The sequence below is a fragment of the Orbicella franksi genome, chromosome 2 (genome assembly GCF_964199315.1).
Source record: "Orbicella franksi chromosome 2, jaOrbFran1.1, whole genome shotgun sequence".
Taxonomy (NCBI): domain Eukaryota; kingdom Metazoa; phylum Cnidaria; class Anthozoa; order Scleractinia; family Merulinidae; genus Orbicella; species Orbicella franksi.
Genome location: NC_138146.1, coordinates 6,679,510 through 6,701,978, shown reverse-complemented (window position 1 = coordinate 6,701,978; position 22,469 = coordinate 6,679,510). Strand labels below are relative to the sequence as shown.

At 40.2% G+C, this 22,469-nt stretch overlaps 1 protein-coding gene across 2 annotated transcripts in view; it reads left to right on the top strand.

The window, feature by feature from the left end:
* LOC145479901 (cadherin EGF LAG seven-pass G-type receptor 3-like) overlaps positions 1–21,393 on the top strand; it is a 45,429-nt gene extending 24,036 nt beyond the window's left edge. Inside the window, exons 5-16 of one of the 2 annotated variants that reach the window (XM_081458378.1) lie at positions 15–249; positions 1,073–1,147; positions 11,127–11,269; positions 11,842–11,956; positions 13,205–13,355; positions 15,478–15,604; positions 16,249–16,306; positions 16,499–16,587; positions 17,183–17,303; positions 17,999–18,040; positions 18,559–18,689; positions 20,690–21,393. In XM_081458378.1, coding sequence (XP_081314504.1) covers positions 15–249; positions 1,073–1,147; positions 11,127–11,269; positions 11,842–11,956; positions 13,205–13,355; positions 15,478–15,604; positions 16,249–16,306; positions 16,499–16,587; positions 17,183–17,303; positions 17,999–18,040; positions 18,559–18,689; positions 20,690–20,708 — 1,306 coding nt within the window. In that variant the 3' untranslated portion in view covers positions 20,709–21,393. Of the gene's footprint in view, positions 1–14; positions 250–1,072; positions 1,148–11,126; positions 11,270–11,841; positions 11,957–13,204; positions 13,356–15,477; positions 15,605–16,248; positions 16,307–16,498; positions 16,588–17,182; positions 17,304–17,998; positions 18,041–18,558; positions 18,690–20,686 lie in introns of both variants that reach the window. The other variant, XM_081458377.1, reaches the window with a different exon arrangement.
* Positions 21,394–22,469: the final 1,076 nt, after the last annotated feature.

Here is a 22,469-nt window from a genome sequence, read left to right as displayed (position 1 = left end):
TCGTTTCGTGACAGTGACAGTTTATTTAACAGCCGATCAGTGTATGAGATGCTCGCAAGTGGAAACTTCAAACTAGTTGCTTCAACATACTTCATAACGAGGGAAAACCTAATTGTTGAGTTAAATACGGATCCACGTATTCCACCAGAGGTGATTAAACCTACCTCGAAAGTTACTAACGAGAGCAATTACATGACTACAGGCAACGAGAAAAGCCCAAACAAGAATATAACTACAAATAAAAACTCGGTAAGTCGGCTGCATGTCATGCATGTCTAAGGCAGCGTTCACACTACGCCGGAGAAATTTGAAAACGTAGCTTTCATTCTACGGTTAAGCCTACTGTCCACACTAATCCGTCACGAGAACGGGGCTTTTCCGGCGAAACCTTCAAATCGGAGAAATTTGAAAACACAAATCCAAAATGACCGGTGATTATTGCGTTTTAAAATTCCTCTGGCGTAGTGTAGACGGAAAACATTTGATGCGTTTTCAGAGTGAAACTTTCGTTTTCAAATTCCTCTGGCGTAGTGTCGACGGGACCTAAGTTCTGCACCATTCGTAAGCTTGGTTACCAGCCTGTTCATACAAAATGACAAGCCAAGTGGATTAAACTCAAGCAATGTCTCCATAAGAAATACCTTACGAAATCAGACACCTTAGATAACTTTGCAGTGACTTATATTCACCGACAATAATAACCGACAGCAGTACCCACTTAGAGTACTTAAGATCTAAGCTTTGAAATATACCTCAAGGATACAAAGATCCACCCACCGATGAAGTTCTCGAACTTACCTTTGCACAAGTCACTTGGAGTAGTTCCGAGTTGTACGGAAACTCTTGATCCAGTGGAATGAGCTTGAAATTGAAATTACAAATAAAGTGGACCGGGATTTCATCCGCTTTCCCATTGTTAATAATTTGTTCTAAGATGTGGCTTAATGTCTTCATCAGTCCATTTGCTGTCATAATGTTGAAAGTAGACAACAAGAAGACTTCTAGTTATTATTTCCATCTAGATCTCTGTGCGTAACTATTTAATTTCTTGTCATATGCAACTTCATTGAAGGCCAAGGAGCCTACCAATCAGGAAATAGAGGACGCCCTGAGAGCTAATAGCTGCACAAGTATAGAGTTTGACGAGGTAAATCGAAAAGCAAAACATGGTCAACATGTTTAAAATACTCAAGGTAATTCCTTAGTATTGCATTGCGTATCCCTACTGCGCACGATTTTCGCGTCATTAACGCGCGCACATGAGCTCGTGCGCGTGCAAAACGTAAGAGATTTCCCTCAAACTAAGCTCGAGAGCGAAATAAATGCTCCTTTTCTCTCAAACGAGTTCGGTGACCCCCGATTTTTTTTTTTCAGGTTTTTGCTAAGAACAGTCTTGTAGAAAACATATTTGAGGACGAAAAAAAGTTTGATAGTAGAGCATGAATTTTTTTTTGGAAAATAGTTCTGTACTGGGTGTATTTTGGCCAAGGCGAGGACTTCAAGCTAACCACGGAACTGTCCGAAAAAGTGCAATATTCCCACAACTAGGCAATCAAAAACGGCGTAAATGAAGCAATACTGCTTCTGTGAATAAAAGAAGCTTTACTTTCAGATAAAACTTTGTGTCTTTTTAACCAAGACTTAATTCTGTATGAAGGTGATTCGAATTTTTAACGCGAAACCAGTAAAAATACTTCATTTTAAGAGCCTGCTGACGCGTAAACAAGCACGGTGAACCCATTTTTTTATTGCATTTTTTTAATGTTCATATCATGAATGTTAATTATGCCAAGTTTCAAAACAAAAGTTTGATAGTAGAAAGGGAACTACCTTAAGAGGGAATGTCCAGTAAGACCGAGCCATATCGAAAATATGTGGCGCATGATGAAAAATCAAAATTTTTCATATTTCGCCCAGAGATGGTAAGCCTAGAAACGTGGTGGGATTTTTTTCTTGAAATATTTTTTTAAACCTGCTGAAGAATCACAAATTCGTTACGGCCCCACGTCTGGTGGAAAACACTCAAAATTTAGTGACTCATACCTTATCATAAACTTCTCTCTTTTCATTGCGCATCATGATAACACTCCAGTTTGAGCCTGGAAATGTTTTGCTCAGGGGTTTTAAAAGTCTTTTGAGGCCAATTATACTTCTGTGAGCTGATTTTCAAGGTCACGACGAGCCGCTTAAAATCACTAAAATTCGCCTCTTCAAAATTCATAATTATGCACACTTTTTGCCATCAATCCCAGGGTGTCCGAACAGGGGGAGAGAATCTAACACCCACCATCGATAATCTTGATGACGACCTGACACTGCCTACGATTTCGACCTGCCCCTGCGGTAAGAGCTTTGGCAATGCTCGTGGACTGCGAACACATCAATCACGATGGTGTGCCAACCGACAGCAACGCAACCTTCCTACTGAAGGAAATAAGTCGATTGATGGGAACCAGAGCCCGGATTTAAACCACAGTGCCCAAGAGCCCATAGCCTGTTCGCTTCAGCCACCTAGTGCCTCCACTAGCAATGCCAAAATCCAATGATCTAAAGGCAATGCAAAAGCTGAATGGGCAAGCCTGGATAGTGACCTGAGTATCATCCTCCGCTCCCTACTCAGAGGGAGTACGGTCAACCAGCTTAGCCTATTTAGTAGTGTGGTATATGAAACAAGTCTCGAGAAATTCGGTGCGGTAGAGTCAAAGAACGGGAGGCTAGGAGTAGTGAAGAGACCTAACAGAAGGCAGGCGAGGAAAGGACAACTGCGGACAAACCAGAGAGCCTTAAAGCGCCAACTGAAGGAAGCTCCTGAGCATGAGAAAGCTAGACTAAGAACCCTACTGGACGACATTAAGAAGCAGATACTCGTCCTGTCTCGTGCTGAGAACCAACGGAAGCAACGGAAGCGAAAGCGGAAAGCTAGGGATGCTTTCTACAAAAACCCGTATGCCTTCGCCAAATCACTGTTCACTGAAAGCAAGAGCGGTGTTCTGGATGTGCCCCAGGAGGAGCTGGAAGAGCACTTGAAAAAGACCTACTCCGATTCCTGTCGAGATGTGCCGCTGCCTCACATGCACGGCATTACGAAGCCAGCCCCACCAGGTTTAGCCTTTGATATGTCCAACCTCAAAGCGAAAGAAGTTCGTGAGTTCGTGCGGAAAGCCCGTACCAAGAGTGCTTCTGGCATGAATGGCTTATCCTACAAGCTGTATAAGAACTGTCCGCTCGTGCTTGGCGAGCTCACGGTCCTCCTGCAACGAGCCTGGAAAGAGGACTTGATACCTCAAGACTGGTGCCTCGCGGATGGCATCCAAATCCCCAAAGAGAAGAACTCAGTTGGCATTGGCAACTTTCGCCCGATTTCGCTGCTTAACGTAGAGGGCAAGATTCTTCTTTGGCGTTATCGCTCGCCGAATGACAAAATTCCTCGTGGACAATGGGCTTATTGATACCTCTGTACAGAAAGCCGGTATCCCAGGGTTCCCTGGATGCCTGGAGCATGTTCAAATGATCTGGAACTCTATCTGGACGGCCAAGCAAGACAAAAGTGAACAGCATGTGGTCTGGCTTGACCTCGCCAATGCCTACGGATAAGTCCCCCATGACCTGATCAATCGTTCCCTCGACTTCTTTTACATCCCAGGAAAGATCAAAGTGCTCCTGCAAGAGTACTTCGACTCAGCCCTCATGCGCTTTACTACCCAGCGCTACACAACCAACTGGCAATCGTTGGAGATTGGCATCATGATGGGCTGCGTCATCTCTCCACTCTTGCTCATCATGTGTATGGAGATGCTGTTACGGGGAGCCAAAGATGCAACTGAAGGGGAAATAGTGGATGGAGGCATAGTGCTACCACCAATGAAAGCGTTTATGGACGATGTTACAACTTTTACTGAATCCAGGACTGGGAAAGAGCTCCTCCTTCAGCGCCTGAATGACCTTTTTGAATGGTGCCGTGTGAAAGCCAAGCCCAAGAAATGCCGCAGTCTCTCCATCGTGCACGGACAAGTCAAAGAAATCCACTTCTCCATTGGTGGCGACCAGATTCCAACCGTTAAAGAGCAACGTGTAAAGAGTCTCGGCCGGTGGTATAGCATCCCACTTACTGACCGCCATCGACGTACCGAAATTGAGAAGACTGCAAAGGAAGGTTTAATAGCCATCAGTGAGACAGATCTCCCTGGAAAGCTGAAGGCACGGATTTTCCAGCATGGCCTCCTTCCTCGCCTGCTTTGGCCGCTACAGATTTACGAGGTAACACTCACTCGTGTTGAAGCAATCCAACGGCACGTCAACAAATGCCTCAGAAAATGGCTAAGGGTCCCTCTCAGCTTTACAACTGTCGGGCTGTACAGCCGCTCGGCAAAGGTACAGCGACCACTTTCTTCTGTTGTGGATGAATTTAAGGCTGGCAAGGTGCGTCTCCACTAGATGCTCCGGGATTCGCCTGACCAAGTGATCCGCGAGGTACAACCCGTGGTGAAATCTGGCCGGAAATGGACTGCTGTACAGGCCGTGACTGAAGCAGAAGCCAGCCTTCGAACTAAGGACATCGTAGGTGCGGTGCAAGATAGTAGAGCTGGTCTGGGTAATAACGTACATCGCTGGTTCTCTGCGCAGGGTCCAAAAGGTCGTCGTGAGATGGTCATCGAGGAGGTACGCGCCATCGACGAAGAAGATCAGCTACAGCAGCTGGGTTCGCTTAACAGTGTGCTTGGTCGGGCTGGGAAAAGGCAGAACAGAGCAACTCAGCTGGCCCACCCTTGCCCAGATGGAGCCACTGAGGATCAGCTTCCTACTCAGGTCTACGTACGACCTCCTTCTTACTCCCACAAACCTAAAACAGTGGGGTATTATCGACGAAGACATTTGCCGCGCGTGCAACCAAACACGTGACACCCTAGAGCATGTGTTAACGGCTTGCAATAAGTCACTTCAGAAGTACACCTGGAGGCACAACAAAGTGTTGCGGGCTATAGCCGAAGCCACACAGGACCATTGCGCCAGCATTAATAAGGCACCAGTTAAGGAGGTAACAAACCAAGGCATCAAGTTCCACAGGGAAGGTGAGCAGCCCCAACCAGCCGCTGTGAAGAGGGCGAAACAGTCGAGGCTACTTAAGGGTGCCCAAGGCTGGCAAATGCTGGCTGATCTATCTAAAGCCCTGCATTTTCCATGTCACATTGCCATCACAACTGTGCGCCCAGACATCGTAATCTGGTCCGACTCCCGTAAATACGTGCATCTGGTCGAACTAACTGTGCCTTAGGAAGGGAACTTTGACTTTGCTAACGAACGCAAGAGAACCCGTTACGAGCCTCTCCGTGCTAGCTGTGAAGATCGTGGCTGGGCCTGCAGTGTTACACCCGTCGAAGTCGGTTGCCGTGGTTTCATTGATCGACCAGGTCCTTCCTGTCAAACATCGGACTCCCAAAGAAAGTTCTCCGAGCAACAATCAAGGCTCTTCAAGAAGAAGCAGAGGCAGCATCCAACTGAATCTGGCAGTCATCGCGCAGTGCCTAAATCTGCGCTGATCACAATATCTTATTAAACTGCACCCAGTAAAGCTCTCTGCTGCCTGGACTCTCCTTGTGCATACACCACACGCTTGCTGCTATTACGCCTGACCAGGCATCACCCAGTGGCATCTGCCGCTGGCGGCGCCAGGAACTGTAGTCCCGTTGCTAGCCGCCGAAACTACCATAGCTCCTGGTCAACGGCTGACGAGGGTGATGCCTAGCAGTTGGCAGTTAAAGCCTCTGTATTAATTCCTCAATCGGCAAATCGGTAAAACACTAGAACACCTAACATTCTGAAATTTTGAAAAAGGAAATGTTAGTGTAAAACCTGGTGTAAAGGTTATTTTCGGGCTTTTCATCAGCGCTGAGTACTAAAGCTCTCAAAATCATGATAACCACAACACCAACCTGCGAGAAACGAAAACAATAGGCAAGTGCCTGTGACCAGATAATCAAAAACAATGTGAAAATGTCATTTTGAGTCATGTTTAGCTCACTTTCTGTAAGATATTACATTCAAATATTAGGTACTGGTGTATTCAGAATCTTACAATTCAATTTAACCATTGCGACGCGTGGAGTTCGGCAAATGTACTTGGTCTTCTTATTGACATTCAGTCAATGACTACGAGATAATCCACCACATTCCTATCCCTTGTTCTTAAACAGCAATCCATCAAAGTAGTGAAGCTTTCCAGCGTCAGTCCCTTGCTTGCTAATGTGAAATACTTATGTGCTGTTATCCTCGCTCATGCTGCGCGCTAAAATGTAAATACGGCGTCGATGTCGACTAATTTGTCTATCACGCAATGGCCCTTGATAGGATTTTGTCACGCGTTGCCAAAAACTGAATCGAAAGATTTAATAAGACGTATAAAGCCAACAATTTTTATTTTAAAGCTATGAGAACACATCTCTGCGACCCCTCGCGCGGTAAGTGATAAGGAGATTTTTAAAAGAATCCAAACGTGACCCGTGAAATATTGCAGCCAGGAGCGCCAGAAATCGCAAGAAATCTGCACAGATTGAATGGTTGTCTAACGAAAAGATATCACACAATTCAATCATAAACGATGCAAATAAGTGAAACAATGGAAACCATGTTTTGACAGGCGCCTATACAGCCACAGTAACGTTTAATTTTATCCCATCTGCAACATAATGTGCACAGAAGTTTCCCCTTCAATGATTTTAACAGTTGAAACAAAAAGGGTGCCCATTCGTTTTAAGACGAAATCCGCTAGAAAATCGAGCAATTTCAGGTTTTGGTGGACAAAAATCTGGTACCAGAATAATTTTAAGTATTTGACTGTCATTTTTACAATTTCTTAAAGCGAAATACATAGATAATTGCTTGAAATAACGCCGAAAACAATTCCCAAGGGGAACGAGAGAAAGTAAATTTCAGAGAGCTTGTGCAAACACAGGCAAAATTTCATCAAAAGTTTCATTTCATCAGTACTTTCAACTGTTTCATACGAAGTTCCACATTCGTTTTCGACGTTTGGTGTTGCTAGAAATGATTTTTTTTTGAGAGAATATTTAAAACAGTCGTACAGAAGTTTCAATACGATGTAAATAATCTTGGTACTAGGTTTTTGTCCACTTGTTACTCGAACTTCTGGTGGATTCCGTCTTACACAAGTTACCTTTCCACTACAATAGTGAGTTTTTCAGTGTATATTACACTTTTTCCTACAAACTGTTTCTTCACATTTTCAGTCACTCGTTTTACGTTATTTGGTGGTCTCATGTTTCAGCGCCAGGGTTCTGCAAAAAACCCTTTCATGCAATGATTTCAAACAGGAAAAAAGACTGCTGTGATACAATCCATATTCTACAACTACTCACCATGCCCACATTTCTCCCAGTACATAACCTTATTTTTGTAACCTAGCGGTGTAAAGCAAGTTCTTTGTTTCACACGCAACGCGAGAAGTGATAAAACTGATAAAATTGTCACGTATTGAGTGTACAAAGAACCATCAAATGCATATTTCTCTTTTTACGTCGTTTCATATTTGTTAATAAATATATTTACAAGACGGAGACATTTCAAGGCGTGAATTTAATCTTTCAGCTTTTTGAGAATATTTTTTTCTCCTTAACGAGATGAATCCCACAGTGGCATGGTCTGTTTTCGTATGGTACTTATGTGGCTCATAACGATTTGCAGCATTTTCCAGAATTTCTCCTTTGCTGGATCAAGATTAGTTTTAAGTTTTAAGGTAAGTTAAGTCTAAATACGAACCTAGTGGCTCATCAGGCCGGAGCTTATCTCGGTTTCTATAGCATGAAGCGACTAGGGTTATTTATACTTCCCTCTAGATGGGATGCCAGTCCATCGAAGGGCTACCCCTAGCATTAAGTTTGCCGGTAACAGGATCGTACCAGGATCATGCTCCTGCCGGTACCCATCTATACACCTGAGTGGAGAGAGGCAATATGAGAGTAAAGTGGCCTGCCCAAGAAAACAACACAATGTCACTGGCCAGGGCTCGAACCAGGAACGCTCGATCCGGCATGTGGCTACCCGCCTCCCACTGATGCTACAAAAATTGTATCAAACAAATGCCCAAATTGTTAGGCAAGTGCTGGCCATTTTAGTGACGCAAATGATTAATGTTGCAAACGAATAACCCATTTAAAACACCCTTAATTTTAGATTTATAGGTTTGTAACTCAAAAACGACTCTTGTAACCCTTTTGTAATAGAATTCTAACCAGCGTGTGAGGTTTTAAGTTTTTGGTAAGTGTAAAAAAATGTTGGAAGCAGATTGAGGACCACGTCAAATTTTTGGAAAAGTTAAGGTGGCTGTGAATCCGCTCTGATAATCTTTATCGATTCTGGCAGTGAGATCAGCTCCATCGAGAAACTTTTTTTTTATTATATTTTTCTCAAGACGTGAAGTATTGGTCGACCGGAGTCGCTAACGAGTCGATAGTAGACGTAAGGACTTGCGATGGCCTACATTCACTGTGGTCGAGATCAATATTTACAGGGAAGTCCGCGGAAGTTTTTCTCCCTTTCGCCACCCATCGGCAGCCAACACAAATTGATCGGACCTATAAAATTAGTAAGCGGCTCTAATATATGACCGTCGCAAACTAGGAAAAGGCCCCATCTGCGTAAACATTTGAGAAGGGCTACAAACTTACCAATGTTAATGTGGAAATAACCGGTTCCTTGTAAACAAAATACTCAATGCCAAGCCAGAGTAAAAAACACAACCTACTTCAGACCAATATGGTCAAAATCTACACTTTTTTAAGACATAAACAGCTCACACATGGCAAAATGCTATCCAGTGACCATTGCGTCACAGACAAATTAGTCGACATCGGACGCCATATTTACATTTTAGCGTGCAGCAAATATGAGCGAGAATAACAAAACATAACTATTTCGCTTTAGCAAGCAAGGGACTGACGCTGGAAAGCTTCACTACTTTGATGGATTGCTGTTTAAGAACAAGGGATAGGAATGTGGTGGATTATCTCGCAGTCATTGTTATCTCGCAGTCATTGATCGAACAAGAAGATGATGTACTTCGCTTAACTCCACGCGTCGCAATGGTTATCGTGTAAGATTCTGAATACACCAGCACATAATATTTGAATGTAATATCTTACAGAAGGTGAGCTAAACATGAATTTTCTGCCATAGTTTTAGTCCAAACACTGATCCTTTTAATTATCTGGTGACAGGCACTTGCCTATTGATTTCGTTTCTAGCAGGTTGGTGTTGTGATTATCACGATTTAGTAATACCACACAAGTGAATAGTGCTTTTCACGCGTTCTGATTGGTTAACTCGGAGGTGATTAGCAAGTACTATTCACCTCCGAGCAGCCGGCGCGAGAGATTTTAAAATTTCCGACCGCTTGTCACACATAAAATAACGTTTTGGTCCTCTAATTATTCAGCTTGTGTGGTATATACCAAAACAATTATTCACCTCAGTGTCGGTGAAAGTGATGGATATTTACCTCCACTTCGGTGAATAATTGTTAAATATTTTGAGAGCGTTAGTACCCAGTGCTGATGAAAAGCGCGAAAATAACTTTTACACCAGGTTTTACACTGATATTTCTTCGTTTGAAATGGGTTGTCACAATTTTAGGTGTTTTGGAGTTCTACCGGGTAGTGAATTTGCGATTGCGAAAAGTGTGCATAATTAGAATTTTAAGGAACCGAATTTTGGTGATTTTAAGCAGCTCGTCATTACCTTGAAAATTAACCCACAGAAGTTTAATTGGCCTCAAAAGACTTGTAAACCCATCAAAAATAAATGTTCAGGCTCAAACTGTAGTGTTATTGTGTTGCGGATTGAACGGAGCGAAGTTTATGATAAGGTATGGGTCACTAATAAATTTTGCGTGTTTTTGACCAGACGTGGGACGGTAACGAATTTGTGATTTTTTTGGTGGCTTTAAAACAACTATTTAGAGAAAAAAAATCCTACCACGTTTCTAGGCTTACCATATGCTATCTCTGGGAGGAATATGAAAAATTTCGATTTTTCATCATGTGCCACGACTGGCTTCACGTTATTGGAGATTCTCTCTCAAATACCCATCAGAAGAGATAGGAGCTGCAGTCTTACCAAATGCATTTTACCTGCAAAAAAATGAGCGCGTTAAATGATAAGAGCCCCACTTCCACAAAGTCGACAGGAACAAAGAACTAACCTGAAACGTTGACAGAGAGACGCCGCCAAATAATCAAATTTAACTAGCAATTTCCCCTTTTTTTCCTGCCGTATTTTCTCAGTGTTTCTTTTATCAGCAATTGAAACACTTGTGAAAGCTTGTCAGAGCTCAAAAAACCTGTGGAAACACCCTTCCGCGGCTAGTGTTCTCATAGCATTACCCTCTCGACTCTAAGGGCCCGTTTACATGGAAAGAGGATGATCCTAGTGTTAGGAGTTTTAGGAGTTCTTCTGTCTTTTCTGGCGTTGATAACTGCCTTTCAGCTTCAATTTGCCATTATATAAAACTTGATATTTCAAACACAGCAACAGCGATCTATGATTCTCCAACTAAATCACACTGCCACCATTTCCAGGTTTCAAATAGCGAGGAGGAAGATCAGACGTCCCCAGCGCCATCTCCGGTTTCAATTAAGATAATGGGTGGGCAAACTGGGCCTCCTGAGGCCGTTTACATGGAAGTAGGATCATCCTCACGCCACGATCATCCTTCCTCTCAGATTGGATTATCCTAGCGGTAGGATAATCCTAGCACTGGGGTCAAATACAACCCTTCACATGTAAACTGAAAGCTGAAAACATACCGCGCTCGGATGATCTTAGTCCTAAGATGATCCTAGCACTAGGATCATCCTCTTACCATGTAAACGGGCCCTAGCACAATAGAAGAGGAGGGGATTGATAGAAACGCTCAAACAAAAAGTGTTCTATTTCTTTGTTTCCTTGAGGTGTTTTGTTACCTGGCTGTGCCTAACAGCTTCACAGCTCCATTCATTGATACCTTGTCTTAGATTTTACTTCGTTTTCATGGTGTAGATGTTTCTGTTGGACCAATTCACACTCTTCTATTTTGTATGTTTTTCTATCATTATATTTTTGTTGTTGTTTCTAAGCAAACGGGCCTTTTTGTTTACAATCAAGACGGGTCAAAGGAATCTTTCAGGCACGAAAAAATTCAAAGCAAGTTGGAGCTAGTGCTGTTATGTATTTCAATATCAGCCGTTATTCTGGCGTTCATATTGTTGACAGCACTGAGGTAAAACAAACATTTTATGCTGCACATAATGTAATTTTATATTGAGCCAATTTTGTTTCATACGTGTCTCAGTTTTCAAGATGGAGCAGGAAATGGCATATCACTTAGGAGCCAACAATTAGAGACAAGTAGGCAGGTTCAATGTTACTAAGTTTGCTTGCCTGCACTGCTATTTTCGGCCTCCTTATCATTCAGTAGTAACGGTACCTCCAATCTTAACTTTTAAGTTTTCCTTCCCCTCCCCAGCTCCAACCAAAAATCTTCTGGTTCGATTTGCCATTTGTTTTTTGTTTTATGCTTTTTTTTTTTTTTCGTGCCCCATCTTTGTAGAACAGTACCATCTATTACTTGCAATTTTTTGATAAGGTTATTTGAGGCAACTGAGCCTTAACAACCCCATCCATGAAGTAAAAATTGAACGAGATAAAAAAAAAAAAAAGAAAGAAAAAAATGAAATAGACGTGGAGATTTCCGAAACACGACTCACAAGTTACAAGATAGAAAACAGATGCCAAGTTCGAATCTATAGTTAATATTTATAACATTAACATGAAATTAATTCCACTACACAGGCTTAAAACGTCAGAGAAGCTGTTTATACACAAGAATCTCCTCTTGTCCCTGGGTCTTGGAAATCTCGTATATGTTTTGGACAAAAGCTTGTTTGCTTCAAGACGGGATCATGTGGTATGTTTAAAAGTTCGAAAATCCTGCTTCAAACAAGTAGCGTCTTTCACACGTGATCTACTTTGGAATTGGAGTTTGAAAGAAACAAAAATAAAAAGAAAGAAAAACTGACACTCTAATGCTGACGAGACAAAGGAAAAAAAAAAGCCCTCTAAGAGACATGTGGTTACTGGATGGGGCAAAAAAGAGTTGCGGAGTTGTAGTTTTATGGTAAAGTATTCTTTTAAATTTTAGTGCTTGACACATATGTGTTCTGCATCTTTGTGGGTAGCATTAGGGATCCTACGATGCGAGGACAGAAACGCCAGGAGGGGAACGGCGGTGGACGGGGGAAACTTTGTCGCCAGTTCTGTATTCTCGCCAAAGACAAAATATATCTTTCGTCTAGGACGGCGACGTCAATAACTCGAGCTTCATAAAACTGAGCTTTTCACGAAACCAGTGACATCCTTTAGGAACGGTAGAAATCTTATCTTAAACGAAGATGAACAGGCGACGCTGATTTAATTTTTCTTTATATGTATGTGAAACAAACATCTCTGATCTGTCAGAATTTCTGTAGAAAGAACTTATGCGAACCTTGTTCGATCAGATGGCTTTTTAGCAGCAGAGCGTTTTAGAATCCTGTAGAGGAACCCTGACTTTAGGTGAATATTTCAATGTCCATTTGTAACTGAAACAAGTATTTATTACATTAGATTCCAGGTCTAAAAAACTGAAATAACATCAGTTTGCAAATGTGCATTTTATTTGCTCGATAGATGCTTTCAAAGCACGTAAGAATCGTATTTCCTATCAAAACTTTCGGAAACCGCTCAAATTCTTGCAAGATTTTTCGAGAACAATACTTTGGCACATTTGGTGAAAGCTGCGCCTGGTTATATGAGAAAGGAAGACAGAAGACTGAAAAAAACATTGCGCCTACTCAACTATATATCCAAACGATGTCACGTTGACTGTCACGTCGTGGCGAAGCGCGTGGGAAAACGAATCTGCATAGTCCTACATTTTGACTTTAGATGACAGCGGTCAGATATCGTAGACGTTCGTAGCGTCGACTGTAGCGCCATGTTTCTGCAAAACTCGAAATTGTGTGACTCGAAATGACATAATCGTGACTGGATGACATACTGGTGACTGGCTAAAGCTGGTAGCCACAAGAACATAAGAGCTGCAGCTTTTAATTAATGTATGAACCAATAGCATCTGAGTATTCCATCATTTGCAATTATGTGTTTCGTTTTGCAGGTTATGTGTTCGGTTGTGACAGTCTGTCAGTTCTTATTTTACACTGCGTTATTCACGTGGATGCTTGTGGAAGGAATAAACCTGTACATCAAGTTGGTTAAAGTTTTCCCAGTGAAAAGACAGTACGTTGCATACTTGGCGATAGGATGGGGTAAATATGGCTGGAATTCCAATCAGATATTTCGATGATATCGTTTCTGGATACATATTCTAACAGAAGAAACCAAAAAACAAGTACTTATTGACTAAGCGGGAGGGCCGGACGGGAAAATATTTGGCTCGAGGTCAGTGCGTCCGGACTGAGAGCCAAATACTTTCCCGTCCGGCCCGACCTAACTCACTCGATAAGCATTTTATCATATGATCACTTAGTGTTGAAAATTGTGAAAATTCTGTTTGAAATAAAATAGGACGCGATTAAATAACACCAGTCGGTCGCGCGAGGAACAACTACAAAAGGGATTCTAAAATAAAAACTTTTCATTTATTTCTTCGCGTCGATCAAGAAACTCACAGTTCATCGAAAAACACGACTGGCTTTCTCAGTTTTGTTTTTCAGCGTATAGGATTGGCTAAACTGTTCAAAAAACCAACAGAAAGTTGGCATAAAGCTGCCAAAAATTTTGTCAAAACCATCAAAAACTTAGCGAGTGACAAAAGTACTAGTTCGCGTCAGGCTTCACTCAATAAATGTCGGCGTCGTTTCGAGCTACTTGTCGACCTCTTGGATTCTCTTGATCAAGGGAAAACCTGCAACTGAATATTAATATATGACACCGATGTTGGGTCTCGCAAACAGTGCCTGGGTCTGCTGACTTTGCTGGCTTTGCTGTGTAATGAAAATTACACTGTTATTTATTCATTCCATTTTGTTTATTCCGTTTTCACTGCAGTTACATAAAAATGTTGCACTATTACAAAATAATAATAATATTATTAATAATAATAATCACATTACTAAAACGTCTAAGTACTCGAGGTGAGAACGTACTTGAGTTACATAAAGGGATCTCACAGTTGGTACTAAAATTCTGCTCCCGCTGATAATGCGACGAATGAAACCCAGCATTTTGTTAGCCTTGTCCACCTGGGCATTGATGTGATTACATAGCCCAGCTGTATCTGACATAAGTACCCCAAGATCGCGCTGGGCTCCCACTCTACTATGAATCTTCCCTCCCATTTTGTAGGTACAAATTATGGAGTTGAGCTTCCTTGTTACTTTGCAGAGAGACCATTTATGAATATTTAAGGCCAGTTTCCAGTTGTCACTCCGATCAACCAGCTTGTCAATGTCGTTTAGTAGCAAAGCAAAGTCTGTGCGAGATCTTATAGCACGGAAGCACTTAGCATCGACAGCAAATAAAGCCAATGTACTTGAGTGGGATAACGCACTTGGCATATCATTAATAAATAACACAAATAAAGCAGGTATAACAAATAAAGAAGAAACAAGCCACTTTTATTATCTGGATTAACTGTACGGAAATGAGCTTGTGTTCGTACTCTGTTTTATCTCTTTTAACAACACTGATGGAGAAACTGCAGGGCAATTTATCCTACTGTACACAAGGCATGTTTGTGATTTCTCTGATTTAAGCAGCTTCCCCTAGAAACTCTGGAAACTCGAAGAAAACATTTTAATAATAAGCTTGTATCGTGCTTTGTTTTCTTTGCGTTGTTTTCTTACTTTTGACCCAGGATGAATTTTTTGATGCTTTCTTGTGAAAGAAGTTTCGCCTCAAGACTATTTGCTTATTCCAAAAGGTTAATTATCGAACAGTTCTTCTGGAAAAGTTGTTTTCTTGACCGTCTGTTTGCTTGTTGTTGGCTTCAGAGAAAGTTGTCAACTTCTATATTTGTGAGGAGTGTTGACTTTCTTTCTGTGCTTTCGGAGTGAGTGTGACTGAAGTAGTTCTGCATCGGACAGTTCGCCTGGATAGTAAAATTCGCTATCAGAATGTTCACTTCCATCACTCATTTTGAAGAAAACAAATGTTGTAACAGCAAAATTGTTTTTGTCGCTAACTCGTGTCGATTTTGCTGCACGCATTTCTAGTAGGGCCGTATACGTTTTTCCGGCCCTGTCACTTCGACGCTTACGGCCCTCATAAGGGACCTTCAAGTGTTTTTCTTATGGTTGTCCAAGGAAATTGCGCGCGAGGCCCTACGGGTCATATGATAAAGACAGTCAACGAAGTAACCGTCGCAAAATATGCGAAAAATATCTGAGGAAATAGCAGACTCTATTTGTTTTGTCTCTCTTACCCCAGGAATTCCGGTCATCATAGTTGGATTTATAGCAGCTACAAGACCCAATACCTTTGATATGGGAAAGGCTCAATATAAAGACATCACGTGTGGTTCATTACACTTTACTGCTGAGATACAGCGAGTCAGGTATGACTCTTCTTTTCCCTTAGCTTTTAAGGTTCCTAAGCATTAATTTAGGAAGCAGTTATGTAGGCGTTCTTAAAGCCCTGTGAAATGGCGATTAGTCCTGATGCGGAGCTTGCACTCGTATTTTAGAGGGTCACGGACATCGTTCCCAGCAAATCATCTTTTGCGGCATTTGGTGTGATACATGAGAGCCTCGCCACGACTACGACAACGCCTAAGCCGTTACTAAGGTCACATTTTTTTTGGCTTGGCCAAACATAAAATCACTTAAATTTATAGCGAAACGAAGTAATAACCTGACGAGCCATTTCTGTTCCCTTTTCCGAGTAAGTCCAAAAGGTTCAACCCATAAGATAATTGTGATATGACTAGTTGTGACACACTTTACTTCGCAACAGTTTAGTACGTCTTTCTTAAGATCAGTTAATCGGCCTGTAATTCAATGCCATTTTTTCATTATTATTATTATTATTATTATTATCTTAATGTGAAATTAACTACGAAACTAAAACAAATCAAACGAAAGTACGAATCAAATATTGACTTGCCTGGTGGACCGGTTCAAAAAAGAGCACATGACAACAATTTTATTGAACAAAATGCAACGCTATGCTGCAATATGTCGTTTTTCTGTCTTTTTACAGATGCTGGATAAACGGAAGTCTGTGGATTTATAAAGGACCCATCTTAGTCATCCTTGTGGTATGTCAAAGAGTTCGTTAACCCTTACACTTACACGGAATCACAAACAATCCACGATGACCCTCGATCTTCCACAGCTTCCCCTTTTTCAACTTACCTGGAAACCCTTGTTCATTTATTGGAGAGTTGCCCGCATAATGTTTCTTAATTTAGTTTTCCTTCTATTTTTTTTTGTTTTTTTGTTTCTGTCAGGCAAATATGGTGTTGTTTGCGATACTTCTTCGTGTGATCTTTGGGAAAATAGCTGCCAAGAACAGCAACGACCACTTGAAAATCACTAAGTAAGCTTATCTAAAAAAAACTAAAGTGAACTACCATTAACTACTTATGCTTTTGACTTCTGTAACAAGCCTGTGTGTGGTCAGAAAATCTACAAGACAACAATTACCATTTCACCTCTAAGTTATTTTACCGTATAACTAGATGTAAATTAAATAGTGACATGATCAATCTATTTCTAAGCCGGTACTACCGTAAAGTGAACAGGTTGTTCTGTAAAGCCACATGGCGTTTTTTCTATATTTTATTTTTATTCATTTAATTACTTAAATCAGTATTTATTCAGAGGCATCCAGCTTAGCGTAGCTGGTTTAAATGGAGCCCTGTTACAACATAAATTTTACAAAAATAAAACATCCAAGTACTAGATATAATATAAATAGAGGGTAACATATATATAGTTTTTTTTTTCTATGTTTTAAAACTGTTATCTTCTCAGTTTCCCATAGTATCGAGATTTCGATGGTGGAAGCGAAAGCTTGCTCATTGTCTATGCCAGTTTCGCGTAGAAGGGACACAAGGTTATATCTTTTGTCACCTAAATAAATTACATTAATTTTATTTTCAAGACGCCTCCCATATTTTCAAACTTTACAGGAAAAGTCTGAAAAGCATTTTCGCCCTTCTCCCCCTGTTGGGTGTCACGTATGTTGTTGGATTTTTTATCGAGTTCCATCTTGCTTTGGAATACGTTTACATATTGCTCACCTCCACACAGGTATGTGTTTTGATCTCGTTCTGGTAAGTTGTCCTTTTCACCGATATATGTCCATGATGTGTTTGAATAGTGCGGGATGTATATCACTCTCAGTCAGTAAGATTCATCTTCGGATTTGAAAACAACTGAGCATCTTTAACCAACGTCCCCTAGAAACGCTGGAAACTCGAAGAAAACATTTTACTGATAAACTTATATCGTTCTTTGTTTTCTTCGCGTTGTTTTCTTGCTTTTGACCCACGATGAATTCTTTGATGCTTTCTACTGAAAGAAGTATACGAAAGAAGCATACGAAAGTATACGAAAGTATATCGTGATTGAAAACGTATAACTAGAGTCAAATCCCACGCCGATAACTCTGCTCGCTAATCTTTTCAAGTTTGTGACTGCAATAAAGAAAATTAAACGAAAAAAGTTGTAGGAATACTAAGATATCTTCTTTCCACAATCTGAAGGCAAAGATTGGCACAATTCTCTCATTCCCTAATATTTTGTTGTTGTTTTGTTGTTGTTGTTGTTTTTTTTATTTTGTTTGTTTGTTTGTTTGTTTCGTTTCTTTTTGTTTTTTTGTTTTTTTTTAGCCAGATACCTTAATCTGTTCTAAAACAATAACCGCAGCGTTGTCTGAGAAAATTTTATTCATTTAAACGTCATAAACTAACTTAGTCTTTTACGTTGTTCTTGTATTTCTACAGGGAGTTGTGTTTTTCATCTTTCATTGTGTCCTTGATGATCAGGTAACATAAGTAAATGGTGTGCAAGGGGAAGGGGAAAGAATTCATGCTTCGGGGTTGGGGAAGGATGCCACCACCATCCTGAAAGTTTTTATGTTTTTTGGTTTTTTGGTTTTTTTTTGTAGAAGTTTGAAATTGCCATAGCAACCGCCTTTTTACCGACCTTAATTAGGTTAAGTCAAACTTCACTTCTTGGACGAAACTCTTTTTACTCTTTTCTTTGGCAGTATTGCAGAATGTGTACCTCTTTGCATCATTTCACTTGACATTAAATAAAATTTAAGGTGCCAGATCCAAGGTGTCGGACTTGATATGACGTTGCACGGCGTTATGGCCAACAAAAACATCCCATCTTATTGACAAAGCTGAGGGCTAGTTATTAAATTCAAAATAATTTTCACAAGTCTTATTACAATGGTCCCCACCTGGACTGTCTGGGAATCAGGCTGAATCCTATCATGCTCGCTTAAAATACTCAGGAAAACAGAAACGGTACTGATTGTTATTTCAATGTCTTTAAGGTGCAGGATGCTACTCGGAAGTTGTTTGTAAAATGCAGAGCAGATTCTAAGACAAGGACAACACCAGCCTCCAATCCCAATACAAAACCTGTTGTAGAAAGAAACTCCTGTATGATATTGGTGTGCTTTAGGTAACAATGTTTTTCATAATTCTTGTTGTTGGTTTCTTTTTGTTTCTATTGCTTCATTGCTATTCTTCAAGATGCTTCTCATCTAGTGCAATTGACACAAATCAAAAGTTTGTTCAAACTGTGCCATTGTATTCCATTGATGTAATAGAATCATATTCCATCAGATTCCTTTCGTAAATCCTTACTTTCTGGCCATCAAAACTACTACTGCTATTCGAAACACCATGAAAGAAATTTGAATGAATTCAATTCTCATTCTAGTTCGGTCCTTTAAAAACCAGACTTTACCATCTGGTAAATTAATCAAATTCGCGAAAATCCTCTTTCATTCGATGGCGCTAAGATTTGGAACAGTGCGTGACAAAGAGAATTTTAAAACTAGTCTCCCTGCATATTTAAGTTAAGACAGTTCAATGTGGCCTACACGACAATTTTTCTAAGATCAAGCATTCAAACTGGCCGGCATTGTTGATCGAGCGATTTGCCCAATTTGGGCGATTTGTAAAGATCCAGAAGTTGTTTTTTGAAGCTGACAAGAATCCTAAAGGTATTAAAAGTAAATACCAAAGTAGTTTTATGATCAGCTCGAAATTAGAAACGAAAATTTGAGGTAAACGGTCTTGAGCGACCCTTCACGACAGCTTCACAGGTGTTTCGCAATATGCACGCATGTTGTTTAAATGCTACTAAATTCGCTTCGGATCGCTGTTTTTCTGTTTAGAATCTCAACTTATTATTGAATTATGTGTATTGAATCGTTTTTGGGTGTGCAAAGCTCAGAAACTTTGGAAAAAAGCTTCGTTTCGTTGAGATAATAGATTTTTGGTAAGGCCTGAGTTAATATTCTTTTAGGAAAATGACTCTTTACTACATCAAATGTGACCTGGAGAGTGGATATACAATTACTATTATTATTATTATTATTATTATTGTTATTATTATTATTATTTATTTGTTTATTTATTTATTTATTTATTTATTTTTTGGCCTTTTGAACATTTTTTCCTTTTTTTGTCAAATTTAATTCGATTAGTTTTTAAAAAAAAAAAAAATCAATCAATCAATCAATCAATCAATAACACTAGCTTCCATGACGGCAAACTTTTCTTCCTAGAAAGCATTTTTTATGCTCTTTTAAAGGAGTATAGTAGATTCCTCTCCTGTGGATATCTATACACCTTATTCCAAAATGGCCGCCATCTCTGTGTTTTTTTTGTTTACTTCCAAATTAGCCCTTGTTGCCTCGTTTAAGGGAAATCTTCTTTTGTATTTCGAGTTTAAGAACGAGGCAACAAGGGCTAATTTGCAAGAAAACAAAAGAATATTTAAATGGTGGCCATTTCGGAATAAGGTGTATTAAGATATTAAAGAAACAAATTATACGATATTTTGTGTGTTTTGGGGGTTGACTAGAATGAAAGAAAGGCGACTGACACATGCATTGAATAGGACAAAGGGATGTGCTATCTATGTTGAGCGTATATGATGCGCGCTTGCTAAAACCAGCGTTTTTGTCTCATCCCGATATAATTGTGAACTAGTATTTGGAAAGATCACCTTCAAAATGAAGCAAAATTTCTGACACACATCAGTCAGGAAGTTTCAAATTTGACGCAACTCTGGTGACACAAATTCTTCATATTACCAACCTTCACTCTGGCTGCATTATTCTGTGCGTGGTGTGCTGTATAAGAGTCTAGCTCTAGCCGGGCCTATGTACAGCTGTTTCGACAAAGGTTGTACAGCAAAGCGTATCCAGCCTAAGCGAAAATGCTGTAAAGTATTATCGGAATAGGTAGTTTATAATTACTTGATTGAGGCTCACAGCTACAAGGAAGGAGAAAGAATGAATGCACATGTCTACGCGGTCTCCTGAAACACCGTGCAACAGCAGTAAACTTTTATTTCCCACAATAGTTCTCGGCATTGTTGTATACACGTTGACCCCCTCTCTATTCAGTAAACAAATTTTTATCGTGTTTTTTCCCTCCTTACAGAAGACAGGAAGAAGGCGAATGATGTGACAATGAAGTATTGAGTCACTCGCAGTTAGCACACTGATAATAAACATCAATGGAAGTATACATGCACTCTTGGAGTTTTCTCGTTTTAAGTATTAGAAAAATGTAGTTTGTTGATCCTACCGCAATACTGTAATGGTAATACGAATGGTTTCGCTAAAATTGCCCAGACTGAGAATTGATATTTATCTGCTGGCAACAGCTCGCAAATATTTCCCTTGTCGTCTGATTCAATCACAAAATTTACTGAGTAACATTATAATGTACTTGTGAATTGCCATTCAAGAATACAGGCCATGGAATCATGAAGTTTCAAGGACGTCTAGATCTGATAATACTCAAATCACAATTCATAATTCACTACAACTTAGGGAGTAGTTAATAAAAAATTTAGTCAATCAATCAATCAAACCGTAAGTCAATCAACCAATTGCAATCAATCAATCAATAAAGAATTAGAAGTCAAGGCAATCCTTGGATACGGTGGCTGCGCCCGCAGTTCAAGCTGTGGTCAAAACTTAGCCGTCCTACTGAAACGACACGATAACAGTCTTTTTCTTCACAGCTAGGAAAAAATAAAGACAATTCTAAATTGCTTTGGCTTCATCTTATACTCAACTCAAGAATTCTGGTTTTAATTAACTTTACGAGGAACAGCATATTTTGTTCAAAATCTCCTATCTGGCGACAGCGATCGAAGAGCGAGTTTAATTGCCGAGCGCGGACGACCCATTTTTGGCGCCAAATTAAAAGGTCGGAGACGCAAAATGTTTCATGTTTTTCACTCTTTACAATCTGATATGGCTTTTGGAGTCAAAAATCCTTTTTCGTGAATATTTAATGCCGTCTCCAACGTTCGATATATCAAAATTTTAACATGGCCCCGAGGCTTTCAGGACAAACTTCTACGTTTGGCGGTGTTTCCTTTGTATCCAAGTCTCTTTTGGGCATTGAAAAACAAAAGGAAAACTTTGAAAAAAAAATGGCAATTTTGACCCGAAAGCCTCGGATCGATTTTGGAATATTGGTATCTAGAACGTGGCCTATTGACATGCATTTGACGTCAGGACAGTACAGTTTTTCCCGCCTGCAGAATTTTTGTCACTAATTTAGTGCATGTAAAAATTTAGGCGTGTTATTTTCCCAAGTATTGTTAGTGTCGTTGTAACTAAACTTACGATATGGTGAGAAGTGCGTGTTATTCGTAACTGGTAGTTAATGTTACTATTGTAAGCTATGTTAGAATTATAAGTAAAATTAGTGTTATAACATTAAGTGATATTGTCAACTTGTAATTAAGGTTAGTACTGTAGATAGTATTGGACGTAATGTAGCCATTCTAACTTTTGAACTTTGTCAGCCACAATAAAAATATGAATGTTAAGGGTTATATGTTCCGTGAGCTGGCAATGTTCATGAACAGCTGACGAATTCCTCGAAAGATGTTTTTTTTACTCGAGTTTCTAATAAACGAGAAGTTTCGCCAACATATTCTTCGTCACATTGTTCGCAATAGCTGTGATAGACTGTTCCACACTTTTTAAGGTTTCTGTTTTATCCTTAACACAAACTAGCGGTGACTTGTGTCAAGGAATTTAAAGGCTAGTGCACAAGTGTGGCATCGTGTGATTTAAATGCTCTTTGTTGGTGTTCCGAAGTGCCCTTGATGTATGGCACTGAAGCATATATTGGCTTATCGTTAACAGTTTCTTCGGATCCTCTCAAACCAGACCCAGTGTTCGGTATTGTTAGTGACCGT